Raw genomic sequence first — 13669 nt, 5'->3', positions numbered from 1 at the left:
GTTTGCCACACTGGCAGGGTTCCCAGTGCATGGCATCTACATGTGAACTGGTGAACCTGGTGAGTTTTTGGTGTTTGGAGGCTAGCAGTCTTCACAATCTTTTATCAAGAGTTCAACAGTGGACCAGACTCCAGTTCTACTTAAAAAATTGCTTTGACAACTCCCTCATATTTTTGTTCAATTCCAAAAATTTTAAGCATTTCTTTCATATTTTTTTAACTTTTCAAAAGTCATTTAAGGCACCTCTGTCTTGCAGCAACTGATTTCAAATATTAGATGTTTACTGAGAAATTATGCTACCTACTGGGCATTTGTTGTAGTGACAGGTTTAAATTGGAGGAATAATTCTGATCCTTGATACATACACATACATGTACAATGTATATTATAATTTTGTTGCCAGCACTGTTTAGCTGAGTGGGACTTAATCATACCTTAAATCACATGTGAAATATGCACATGGTAAAATGTGCTGGAGATCTGTCGGTTTCAGGACCAATTCTAAAAATAAATCTGCCTGAGGGGGTGAGTTCTTGCTGCCTCTGCCTCTCCTTTACCACTTCAGAACACAAAGGACCAGAGACATCTGGCTGAAAGCAACATGACATCTGGCTGAATGCTTGGAAATCTACTCTCAGATCTAGTTAGTCCTGTCATCTCCAGCATGGTTCTCATTGAGTGGGTGATATCAGACTGTGTGAAGTGATTAGGAGAGCTAAATATGTTTGCATCTGCCTCATAGCACTTGGGAAAAATTACTAATTGAATAACAGTCCAGATTTATATCAGCAGTACCCTATAAATGCTCATTTAATGGGTATCCCGTATATCCCATGTCATACCTATAAAAGAGCAGAAAAGCCAGTTAGCAAAAAAGAGAGTCAAGATTTTTTTAAATACCATTACAAAAGCAACAATATTTCCCCATGTAATGCGCAATGAGAGTGGAGTCAAAGAGGAAATCCGGTGAGTTACCCCATGGCTTACTAAGATAGTACCGTAGTGCTCAATTTGATGTAGCCCATTTCCTTCTGCCCTCCTTGGCTACCTTTCTCTATATCATTGGGTCTATTTCGTCTCAGCTTTGTTGAGTTTCTTATCTACTTCAAGTATCTGAATGTAGTTGAGTTGCAGGGTCTGAGAGTGGATTGGATAAATCAGACGCGAGAGGGAAAGCTGAGATTCTGCACTTCTTGTGAGCTCTCTGGTCGTGTCATTGTGCCATGTTCATTGATCACACTTTGAGAAAGAAGTAAGGGTTCATTAGTTAGAGTACAATGAATTAGGAAACCTGCATTTCCTAGAACTCTAATTTCAGGTCCCACAAATCTCTCGTTTTGTTGGAATATTTTTCTCAACAAGCTTTTACTAAATCTATGGTATTGTTTGAATGTATAATGTGTGTGTATTCCTTCACATCCATGTATGCGAATGTGTCTACATGGGCACCTTGCTGTGTATGTGGAAATCATATGCCTGGGTTGGTTCTCGCCTTCTACCTCATTTTGAGATGAGGTCTCATCACTGCTGCATATGCCAAGCTAGCTGATTCAAACGCTTCTGGAGTTTTCCTGTCTCTGCCTTCCATCTCCCCATAGCAGATGCTAAAATTACCAATGCTCACACAGTGCATCTGGATTTTACATGGGCATTGAAGATTCAAACTCAGATCCTCCAGTTTGTGCAACAGCTGTTTTATTTACTGAACCATCTCCTCGGCCCTTTACTGACAATTTTGAACTGCATTAATGATCAATTTATAAGTGCTCATTAGAAATATAACCTGATATTTAAGATTTTAGGCTGCATAAAATTAATTTCAACCTTGAACTCTTCCTATAATTCAAGCGTATATTTAAGTGCAGTTGAGTTGTAGTTCACTTGCACCAATGTGATGCTGAACTTGTTTAAGCATCCCTGTTCAACACTTCCAAAGGCATTATCCCCTGCCATAAAAATCCCATCCATGGGGCTGTGGAGATGGCTTAGTACTTAAGAGCACTAGCTGCTCTTCCAGAGACCCATGGTTCAATTCTCAGCTCCCAAATGATGGCTCACAACCTTCGGACTTCCCAGTTTCAAGGAAATTGAGTGCTCTGTTCTGACCTCCAAGGATACCAGGTATACATACAAGCAAAGTACCCATACTTTGGGTAACACACGTGATTCCATAGTAACTGATGAATGCCTGTCATTAAATATGATATTCATGTGATAAAGTTATATGTTGTTCACTATAAAGTGAGTTGATAAAATTTAACAATATTAATTTAAGTTAATAGTATTTGTCTACCATGTATGAGAATTTGGTAAATAATACATTGTTAAATCTAACTTTGGCGAATGGTAACAAAACTTGCCTGGAATTCTGAAGAACATAGAGCCCTAATTTTAAAAGACTTTATTCCTTGACTGTCAGCTGCTAGTTGGCCCTTATAACTTGGCAGCTGTGCCCCAAGGTTAGATGTCATGGTAGAAGTTCTCTGCCCGATCTTTGTAGAAGATAATTTTCTATTCCTTCTTTCCAAATGCAAAGCATCATTTCAGCTGATGCTAAGACTCATGTCTTGTACTTTAACCAGACCTTCCCCCAAATAATGTGCCAATAGCACCAACAGAAAGAAAATCGGGTCATTCAGTATCTGGTGAATCTAGTTGATATAGTATACTGTACAACTTACTCAGGGTAATAATTCCGGGGAGTATACTCAGTCTCTGTCCTTAGAAGGTCGTCTAGTCTTTCTCCAAAAATAAAGGTAAGTCTTCTGCTAATAGGAAAACCATTGTTTGTTTGTTTATGTTAGGGGAGGGGAGTAGAAGATGGTTGCAGAAGATTGGCATTCTATCAAAGGTTGGCATGTAAATTTATCTGTCAAATTAATATTTCAGTAAAATATGCATTTTTCTGATGGCATTTACCTGTCCTTTTTTACTACAGGTATATACTAAGACTCATCAAATTCTTTGGTTTTTATATTATCATTAAATAAAGTTTGTATCATTCAATGCTATGGGAAAGCCAGGGGGTTAGAGTACTCTGATATGAAAGACTGTGTTTTATAGAAAATGGCATTAGGGTTTTCAGCATGCCAGAACCAATGTAGTTATAGATGTTTGAACACAGGCAAATTACAGAAGTTGGCACATTTGATTATGATGGTAAGAGGTCCATGAGGGGTTGTTTGCAATCTGTAGATTCTGTTGTGCTATAACGTGACTTGGTCCAAGTCTGGAGGTCTGAGAGCCTGAGAATCCAAGTCCAAAGATCTGGAAGTTCTGGTGTCTAACATGAGAATTTGTATCTCTGTGACAATGAGCCTTGGAAAAGAAGAGTGTAAAACAGTTATGAAAGAAATATCCAGTCACGTTTCTTCTCTTGTTCTGTCTGGGCACCAGTCAATGATATGGATTGTGTCCACCCATAACCAAGGACAGACTTTTCCATTCAGTCTACCAATTTATCTGACAATCTCCTTTGAAAACAAAGCCACACCTCAGAACATTTCTTCATCTAGTCAAATTAATACCTAAATTTAACCCTCACTCAAGGGTATCAGAATATCTTAGGATACAAGTGGTTTAAAAATCATATTATAGAGATATTTCTAAAAGCTTTGAAACATCTGCATTATCTAATATTATTTTCAAAATTATTTATTAACTTCAGTCAAATAGACAACCAGCTAATTGGGTGAATATCTGTAATGATAACTATATTTTTTTCCATTTTAATCATGAATTTCAACTTCAGTTACTTTCTTTGAGAAATGTGTGGGTGTCTTTAGTGTTGCCTTATTTTCTGTTTGTTGATTCTTGGTTTAGCAATACATGAGAAAATAACACAGAAATGACGTAGATGGAAGAAACAAACTAGTACCTTTAGTGTAAGGCCAAACCTCTTCTGGAATCTAGGTTCTGACCTCATTCTACCAAGGGAACCACACTGAGGGGTTGAGTTGATTAAAAACTCTGCTTCTCTTTCCTCCAGCACAAATGGAGATAATTATAGTTACCTGTACCCCCTGGGTCCTATGAGTCTTAATTACTTAATATTTGCAAAGCACTTGGAGAGCTTTGAATTAAAAGTGCTGAGCCATGGAACCAGAGTTCAGTACAATTATAATTGGGATGAAAGTTTGTCATTTTTCCTTATCTCCATCTCCCTATGCCCTGTTATTTTGCCAAACTAGATGTTACTGATAGTTGCTACCTAATACTGCCCACTTCTGTGACCACCCTTCTTAAAACATGTTTCAGTAAGTGAAACATTTACTGAAACAATTTTCAGTAAATGAAAATTGACCCAGATCCATAGTTCCACATGTAAACAACTGCTTAGTATTTATTTTTAAAGCTCAGTATTCAATAACAAGGCAATTGTTGAACTCATTTGTTTCTTCAAGTCTGCCAGTTCAAGAAGTCTCGGGTGGACAGTGTTAAACAATCCTCCCTGCTCAGAAAACTGGCTCTTCGGGGCCCACAAAGGAGCTTCCAATCTGTTTATTATCATCCCTAGAACTTTATGAAGTCAGCCAATTGTTTGGACTTGTCTCTTATTACTTCTAATCCAGAGCACTTCTCTTCATTTTCTAATTCCAATCTTTCTCACCTCTAACCCGCTCATCAAGCAATCATCATCATCATCATCATCTCCTACTGTCTTATTTGGAGATCGCCAAATCCTTTGAGATCCTTACAAATCATCTCTTCATTTCTTACCTAGAATCTTTTCCCTTCTAGAATTTCATCTACTCCTTCCCAGGATTTTATTTCTCATATTGTTCTTGCTTCCTTCTTAGACTATGGAACTAAAAGACAGATCCCTTGCCTTATAATTAAACAAACAGAAGTAAGGTTGATATAGGGATGTAGTGAAATCAGATGCAAGTTAAACATTTTAATGTTATTTTTACAGATTCCCATTAATCTGGTTTTAATAAGTTTGTATATTGTATGATAGAATTAAATATTAGCTGATCTTTCTTTAACATTATCATTATCCTTGGTAGTTATGAGACTGTCTAAAATGAGTCACCCTGTCATTAAACTGTGTTTTCTTTGATTACATGCTTACATACAAAACCCAAAGAAATTAGTAGCAGTTAAATCTTTTATGGTCCCCTCATTCCCAACTTCCTGGTTTTCCTGTATGGTTATTTTGTTCTTTTTCTCAATTTTGGCTATGAAAATGTAGTTCTAATATGACTAACTTAAAGAAGAGAAAAGACTATTTTACCTCGCACCTTGGAGGCTTTACTTTATGGTCCTCTGGCCCCACTGCTTCTTGGTCTTGACCATTTCATTATTAATCCATCAATGGTATATCCATTTATGAGATTAGAACCTTCATGATGTATTCACTATCTAAAAGCCCACCTCTGTACATAGCTGCAGTGTGGACTAACTCTTCAACTCACAAGGGGACCATCTGCATCACGACAAAGACTAAAAAGCAGTTCTAGTAGTACTTCGTGGTGCTGGCTTCAGAACGTTGACCTCTGGGATACGGTATAACCATGTAAAATGGTTTCCAAGTTTTATAAGCTCCCTTTTTGTCATAGCCTTTTTCTTTTTTCTTTTTCTTTTTTTTTTTTTTTTTTTTTTTTGGTTTTTCGAGACAGGGTTTCTCTGCAGCTTTAGAGCCTGTCCTGGAGCTAGCTCTTGTAGACCAGGCTGGTCTGGAACTCACAGAGATCCGCCTGCCTCTGCCTCCCGAGTGCTGGGATTAAAGGCGTGCGCCACCACTGCCCGGCTTGCCTTTTTCTTTCCTGTGATTAATATTCTAAAACTGGCATGGTTTTCTGGTAGTAAGAGCTTGGGCGAGGAGACTGTGATCTATTAGCTTTGTGAGAGTTTACAGAGTACTTCTTTGAAGTGTAATTGCTGTACCTGTGTGATCATGATGATATGAACTGTCCTCTCCTTGTGAAAATCCAATTTGATGAAGATTATGAACGTTCTGTAATCTTTTAGACAGCACAGATATTGTAGCACAGCAGAGGAGGAGCAAGCGATCATGCATATTCTTCTGGTCAGTTGTTTAGGTCTTTTGAGTCATTCTTCTAACTAAGCTTTCCTTTTACCTCACTGATGTCTTTTTTTAAGTGCCATACACTATATTAACTTTACTGAGATGAGAAATTCTTCCTAGAACTTTATAGGTAGGGTAAAGTGGATTGTTGTTAGGCCTTTGGAAAAATAACTATGTAGACTAATCATCTACATAGAAGCACTGCATAGCCCCTTTGTTTTTGGATGATGAGATTTATTTTGAGCTGTATCAGGTTTTGTTATCTAAGAGAAAAAGTTGTAAAGAGGAAATATTTACCAACCAATGGCTGAATTGGTGGAGGGAAGCTTCTGACCTGTGACAGCCAGAAAGCAAAGAGAAAGGGTCCAGGGACAAAATATGCTTCTCTGGTGTCCCTACTGACTGCTTTCTGTACCAAGACCTACTTCCTAAAGTTCCCAGTACTTCCCGAAATAGCACCAGCCAAGGACTGTACCTTAAACACAAGAGTCTGTGGGGAGCATTTCATATTCAGAGCTTTGAATATATATTCAGAAACCCATATTAGTCCTTTATGTATTTCTAATATAGTATATGAAATTACTCACTGGAGAATTTAGAGGAGTATAAAAAAGAAAGCAAAAGGATAGACATTCCAAATTTTGCTCTCATTATTATTGCTATTAGCACTGACTCCGACCCATACCTCCCCCGCTCACTGATCCTCTGAAAGAGCTGTGTGTAGCACAGTGTTTTCTGCTTTTTAATCACTCAATGTTTTACTCCATTAAAACTTGAGAATTTTTTGGTAGATGATAAATATCAGCTGTTAAATTGCTAAGTTTAAAATTTGTAATTATAATTTACCTAATATATATATTTATATTATACACTAAAAATTATCAAGAATTTAGCTAAAGCTTCAATGCATTCAAATGGTAAGTCTTCTTGTAAAAAATGATATTAGAACCCTTCTTTCTCTTGGATTAATAAATGGATGTTTATTGATTATTACTGACAATTTTCTGGGTTTTTTGTTTTTTGAGACAGGCTTTCTCTGTGGCTTCAGGGCCTGTCCTGGAACTAGCTCTTGTAGGCCAGGCTGGCCTTGAACTCACAGAGATTCGCCTGGCTCTGCCTCCCGAGTGCTGGGATTAAAGGCGTGCATCACTACTGCCCAGCCAATTTTCTGTATTAGCATTATGAGAGATATGACATGATCCCTTTCCTTGGAGAGCTTATTTTCTTACAGAAGACTGACCATAACTAGTAAGTACTGTTAATGACAGATAAGGAGGCATGAAGTACTAAATATGATAATAATGTAGAATTAATGAGAGGAAAGAGAACAGTGTGTGCTGGAGTAGTTAGAGAAGGTGGCAGGTATGACAAGTTTTCTTTCTTAAACCAGGTCATAAAAGATGACCAAGACTCAGTTTCCTAGAGGTATAGAGGAGAGAATTTTTCTATTTGCAGAGAAAATCAAATCATTTTCAGTGATGACCAAGAACCTCAAGTACCTGGCCTGGTCAGAATAGAAATGAAGCCATTGTAAGCTTTTGTGTAAGAGAATAATACAGGAGTGTTTTGCCAGGAGTTTTATAGGACAGAAAGGGTATCGCAAACAACAGAGGGACATGTAGTCAAAAAGTTAGATAACAAAGACTTGGCTATTATAGTGGCAGTGTGCTGGAGAAAGAGATATTGGTAGGATGTTTGAAAGGAAACATCAGTAAATGCCTTTATTGACTAGATTTGAAGGTTATACAGGAAATGCGTCACTGAGCTTTATATAAGAATTTATTCTGAACATTTTAGTCAACTCTAAGATGACCCAAAATGTCAGAAAACCATAGTTAGAAAACAGAGTACAGCTGGACACAATGGTATCTGTCTATATCCCCAACACTTCAGAAACTGAGACAATAGGATGGAGGTTGGAGCCAAGGCCATGCTGCGGTACACAGGGAGAAACATATAATAAACGAGAAAGTACATCATGCCATTGTGCTCACAAAAAGTATTGAGTCACTTTTCACGGCATTTTCTAAATCCATTCAGCAAACAGGCCAAAAAAAGAAAAATGCTGGATTATCACTCAGAGGATGTCAGAGGGGTGGGGCTATTACCATCTAGTTAATTACTGAATCTATTTAGATGCTCAGCTTGGAGTAATATTTATGTGTAGACTTAGAGTGAGATCCAAGTCATATTTATTCATATGTCAATTGTTTACTTGGAATTTGCTTATGTAATTGATGAGAGAATAATACACAAAGCATTAATTACTTTTCTTATCAGAATGATAAAAACAAAAAAGGTAAATAAGACCCCTGAAAGGTTGAGGAAAAACATAACTTGAAAAGTCTTATCAGTGGCTGGGTGGTGGTGGTGGCACATCCCTTTAAATCCCAGCACTCAGGAGGCAGAGACAGATCTCTGTGAGTTTGAAGCCAGCCTGGTCTACATGGCTAGTTTCAGGACAGTCAAGGCTATACAGAGAAACCTTATTTCAACCCACCCCCCAACAGACTCATTAGTGTAATAATAATAAAACAAGTTTCTAACTCTGTAGCTAAGATGCCTCAGTACCTCTGTAACCAAGATTTTAAATCATACAGCCATTTGGTAACTGTTTTTTTTATGTCTATATCTCAATGGTTCTAAAATTCACCTTTTTCTTTTTTATTTCAACATTTTAAGTTGGATTGTATCCTCCTGTGGATATCATTTTGTTATTCCTGGCTAGCCAATCATTATATACCTACCATTGCCTTCATCCATTTCTTTGTTTTTCTATTTTATGTGTGCATCAAAGTTATATAGGATAAATTATATCCAAATAAGTCTAAAAGAATTGTTAGTAAAGAATCAATGTCAGAAGTGAAAAAGCAAAGTTTGAGAGCATGCTTTCTTTCTCAATAGAGCATAAATTGGAAGGCCATATATATATATATATATATATATATATATATATATATATATATATGGCAAGGTTTCTCTGTAGCTTTGGAGCCTGTCCCGGAACTAGCTTTTGTAGACCAGGCTGGCCTCTAACTCACAGAAATCTGCCTGCCTCTGCCTCCCAAGTGCTGGGATTAAAGATGTGCGCCACCACTGCCCGGCTAAAATATTTATTTTTATATATTGTTTTTTTGTCTGTATGTATGTATGGGTGCCATATGTGTGCAGTTTACATAGAAGCCAGAAGAGGGCATCAGATCTCCTGGAACTGAAGTTACAGTTATGAGCAACCATGTGGGCTCTAGGATTGGAACTGGTGTCCTCTGCAAGAATAGCAAGTGCTTTTAACTGCTGAAATATCTCTCCAGGCCTAAATTTGTGGGCTTTTTAATGAAAGTATCTTAAATTTGACTAAATGTGGTATAAAAATAGCCAATAATGGCAAATCTTCACCAATGAGCTATAGATAACTAAAATAATTGTTTACTTATTATTGAGATATGGTCTCACTGAGTATTCCTGGTTGGTCTAGAGCTCAGTTTTGTAGAATAGGCTGGCCTCAAAATCACAAAGATCTATTTGTCTCTGTCTCCTGAGCACTGTGATTAAAAGCATGTACCAACATAAAGTAGTTTAAATATGTATCCTTCCATTGACTCAAATTGGAAGAGCCCCTTGGGTTCTTTAAATATGGACTTGGGATATTGGAAAAAAAAAGCTTCTCTCAATGATGTAAGTACCACCTGTGCAGATCGGAAACCTCCATGCAGGATCCATTTCTGAAATGGTACTGGGTACAAACCCTCCTAAAACTTTAGATATTAGCAGTATTAACAGGTGCATTTTCCTCAAAGCAGTTTGCCTTTCTAACCTTAAATCACTATGTGGTCCAAGTAAGTCTTGCTGTCTCTCTCTCTATCTCTGCCTCTGTCTCTCTCTCTAGATTATATATAAAGAAAAATATGTGTTTATAGATTTTATTAGTATTGGCAACCTATTTATTCATATTGAACTTCTATTAGTCAGTAGCACAAAGCATACAAGCAAGCTAACATCAACAGTCCTTACTCTGAGCGATTTAAAATCTGATATTGGCTCATCAATGCTTAGGCTAACGGCTGAAAAGAAAATATCAGCAACAAAAAGTCCTAGGACACAGAGGGGTAAGGGGCTCAATATCCTTCAATAAGGGTGACCAAGTAGTGGAGATACTATATAGAACTGAGGAGAAGGCTTTAGGTAGAGTCTTTTTTTCCAGTCTCCTCAGGAAGGAAGATATGGGCTTCCTTCAGAGGGATGCTGCACTAGTCTCAAATCATTGTCTGGATTGTAAGTTCAAGATGTTGTCTCACTCCCTTTGCTACCTATCTGACTGTGCTTCCTCTGGGTGGTTGGTGGAGTCTGTACACAGAGAGTCTGGAACTGTTGTGCACTGCCCTCCCGAGGGAAAGCAGCCTCAAGGTAATGTTCATGCCACTGTAGACTTGGGGAGAGCCTTCATGTCCCATTCTAATGAGAATTGCCACAGTGTGTGCAATAGAAACTCTTTTTGTTCCCTGCTCAGGGTACCACATATGATAGCGGCCATCTTCTCGCTTCTCAGCTGTCCCTCCAGTCTAGGTAGTTCTGAGTATGTTTACCATTTGTGCAAACCAAAGGTGAATATATGAGGACATTTGTATTGGGGATGATATAAAGCTTCTTGATTTAGAGTATGCTATCTCTTTCCAAAGTGAGCAATAGAAACTTCAGTTTTCAGTACTAGAGGTTTTGGCCATTTCTGCATCTTATAAACTGAAGGTAGGTTGCTTTTCTGCTCAGCAACACATCATGGGAAGAAACATACTTTCCTGTGGATTTACCCAGCATAATGACCAGTGTATGCAGTGTATGTGTATTTCTTTACAAGTTCAAGTAGAAATAAAGTTGGTGTGTTAAGTTAGGAGGATGCTACTCTTTACAACTAAGGGGCACAGTGCTTCAGGTAAGTAATCTGAAGTCTTCCACCACCTGACGTAACCTTGGTTTGGTCTGTAGGTATGTTTTAATTTTGCTTGTTATTCACTCTTAATGGGGTTTGTAGAGCATGCTTATAGATGCAAAGCCAACTGATGGCAAACAAGAAATGATTTAACTGTGTGGTGTGCTGTTAAGAGAATTTGTAGGAAACTTCAAATGCACAGAAAGGCATCAGGCTGCCTATTCCAAAGTGTGTAAAACACTACTCAGCGTGGTAAAGGTATGACAACAGCATTTTACACACACTACACATACCCACGGGGGAGTGGAGGGGTTCTGATAAAGAGCTGTTGAGCTTTCTCAGTTAGATCTCTGAATGAACCTAAATAAGCCCTGAGGCTAAGTGCCTTCAGGGAGAGCTGAGTGTGAGGTGAGGGCAGTCTGCACAGGAGAGGCATTGATGCTGGCTTAAATGCTTTTCATTGCTGACAATCCAGCTTTCTCTAAAGAGACACATTGTTTTCAGACCTGCCTCAGGCATATCATTAGAACCAATCTATTGAAAAGGAATTGTTTGGAAATAAACAAAACCTTTTGAGCTGTAGTAGAACCTTGGAGATGGTTATCTCTAGTTCCAATAGAAAGTTTCTTCCCAACGCCAGGTAAATCCTGTGTGGCCCTCAACTGCAAAACACGGTGGTCCAAACTTGCCACATCCTCTCCGGGAGAGAAAGGCCCCTCTCAGCTCTCTGTCTGCTGTTTTGTTGTAGGGTTCTTGCTCAGACTCCTCAGAGCTACAGAGACCCTTGATTCCCTCACACACCGTTGCTGACTTGAGAGGAAGATTTCTATTCCGCTTGCAGTTGTTGCTTAGTAACATTTGTGATTGTGTTTCTGGTGACAGCGTGAGCAGAGATCGTTAAAAATTAAACTCCCATAGCTGCTAAAGCAGGAGGAAGTGGGAGCCGTGAAGCCACCACTGTGTTCACTTGCTTAGAAACCGTTTACTCTCAGGCTTACATGTAAATCTTGCGGAAAACATCGCATATCTCTGGTTTATATTAAGCCACATACAGCACACTAACTGACATTGATTTTTGTTCCCTGCAGCTGGAGTGGATCACTAAGACATTGGGGGGTGGGGGGGAACCTTGCAGAATGGTCTGGAATTACAATCAGACGGGCCGCTCGGTGTCCCGGGGCAAACAAGCTCTAACCTGTTCTGTGTCTCTCTCTGCTTCCTTCCCACAGTTCCACCAGGTGAGAAGAGTGATGACCATCCTTTTCCTTACTATGGTTATTTCATACTTCGGTTGCATGAAGGCTGCGCCCATGAAAGAGGCAAACGTCCATGGACAGGGCAGCTTGGCCTACCCAGGTGTGCGGACCCATGGGACTCTGGAGAGCGTGAATGGGCCCAGGGCCGGTTCGAGAGGTCTGACGACATCGCTGGCTGACACTTTTGAACACGTGATCGAAGAGCTGCTGGATGAGGACCAGAAGGTTCGGCCCCACGGAGAAAACCATAAGGACGCGGACTTGTATACTTCCCGGGTGATGCTCAGCAGTCAAGTGCCTTTGGAGCCTCCTCTGCTCTTTCTGTTAGAGGAATACAAAAATTACCTGGATGCCGCAAACATGTCTATGAGGGTCCGGCGCCACTCTGACCCAGCCCGCCGCGGGGAGCTGAGCGTGTGTGACAGTATTAGCGAGTGGGTTACAGCGGCCGATAAAAAGACGGCAGTGGACATGTCGGGTGGGACGGTCACGGTCCTGGAGAAAGTCCCGGTATCAAAAGGCCAACTGAAGCAATACTTCTACGAGACCAAGTGTAATCCCATGGGATACACGAAGGAAGGCTGCAGGGGCATAGACAAAAAGCACTGGAACTCGCAATGCCGAACGACCCAGTCGTATGTTCGGGCGCTTACTATGGATAGCAAAAAGAGAATTGGCTGGCGATTCATAAGGATAGACACTTCCTGTGTATGTACACTGACCATTAAAAGGGGAAGATAGTGGATTTATGTTGTATAGATTATATTGAGACAAAAATTATCTATTTGTATATATACATAACAGGGTAAATTATTCAGTTAAGAAAAAATAATTTTATGAACTGCATGTATAAATGAAGTTTATACAGTACAGTGGTTCTACAATCTATTTATTGGACATATCCATGACCAGAAAGGAAACAGTCATTTGCGCACAACTTTAAAAGTCTGCATTACATTCCTCGATAATGTTGTGGTTTGTTGCCGTTGCCAAGAATTGAAAACAAAAAGTTAAAAAAAATAATAAATTGCATGCTGCTTTAATTGTGAATTGATAATAAATTGTCCCTCTTTCAGAAAACAGACAAAACAAAAAAAACAACAAAAAAAGAACAAAAATTTGAACCAAAACATTCCGTTTACATTTTAGACACTAAGTATCTTCGTTCTTGTTAGTACTCTGTTTTACTGCTTTCGACTTCTGATAGCGTTGGAATTAAAACAATGTCAAGGTGCTGTTGTCATTGCTTTACTGGCTTAGGGGATGGGGGATGGGAGGGGCATATTTCTGTTTGTTTTGTGTTTTATTTTGTTTGTTTGTTTGTTTTGTTTTTTAGTTCCACCAGGAGTAGGGATGGAGAAAATGTCTTCAGTACCCATTCTGGTTGACAAAACGCTGCATTTGTATGTTGTAAAGATGTTTGCAAAATCCAATCAGATGACTGGACGTGAATAAAAA

At 39.0% G+C, this 13669-nt stretch overlaps 1 protein-coding gene across 1 annotated transcript in view; it reads left to right on the top strand.

Moving 5' to 3' along the window:
* Positions 1–13455, top strand: part of Bdnf (brain derived neurotrophic factor) — a 31609-nt gene extending 18154 nt beyond the window's left edge. Inside the window, 1 exon segment of the mRNA XM_038331579.1 lies at positions 12185–13455. Within this exon segment, the coding sequence (XP_038187507.1) occupies positions 12185–12952 (768 nt within the window). The 3' untranslated portion in view covers positions 12953–13455.
* The last annotated feature ends 214 nt before the right edge of the window (positions 13456–13669 follow it).

This window comes from Arvicola amphibius, chromosome 5 (genome assembly GCF_903992535.2).
Source record: "Arvicola amphibius chromosome 5, mArvAmp1.2, whole genome shotgun sequence".
NCBI classification, from domain to species: Eukaryota; Metazoa; Chordata; class Mammalia; order Rodentia; family Cricetidae; genus Arvicola; species Arvicola amphibius.
This window is presented reverse-complemented; position numbering and strand designations above follow the sequence as displayed.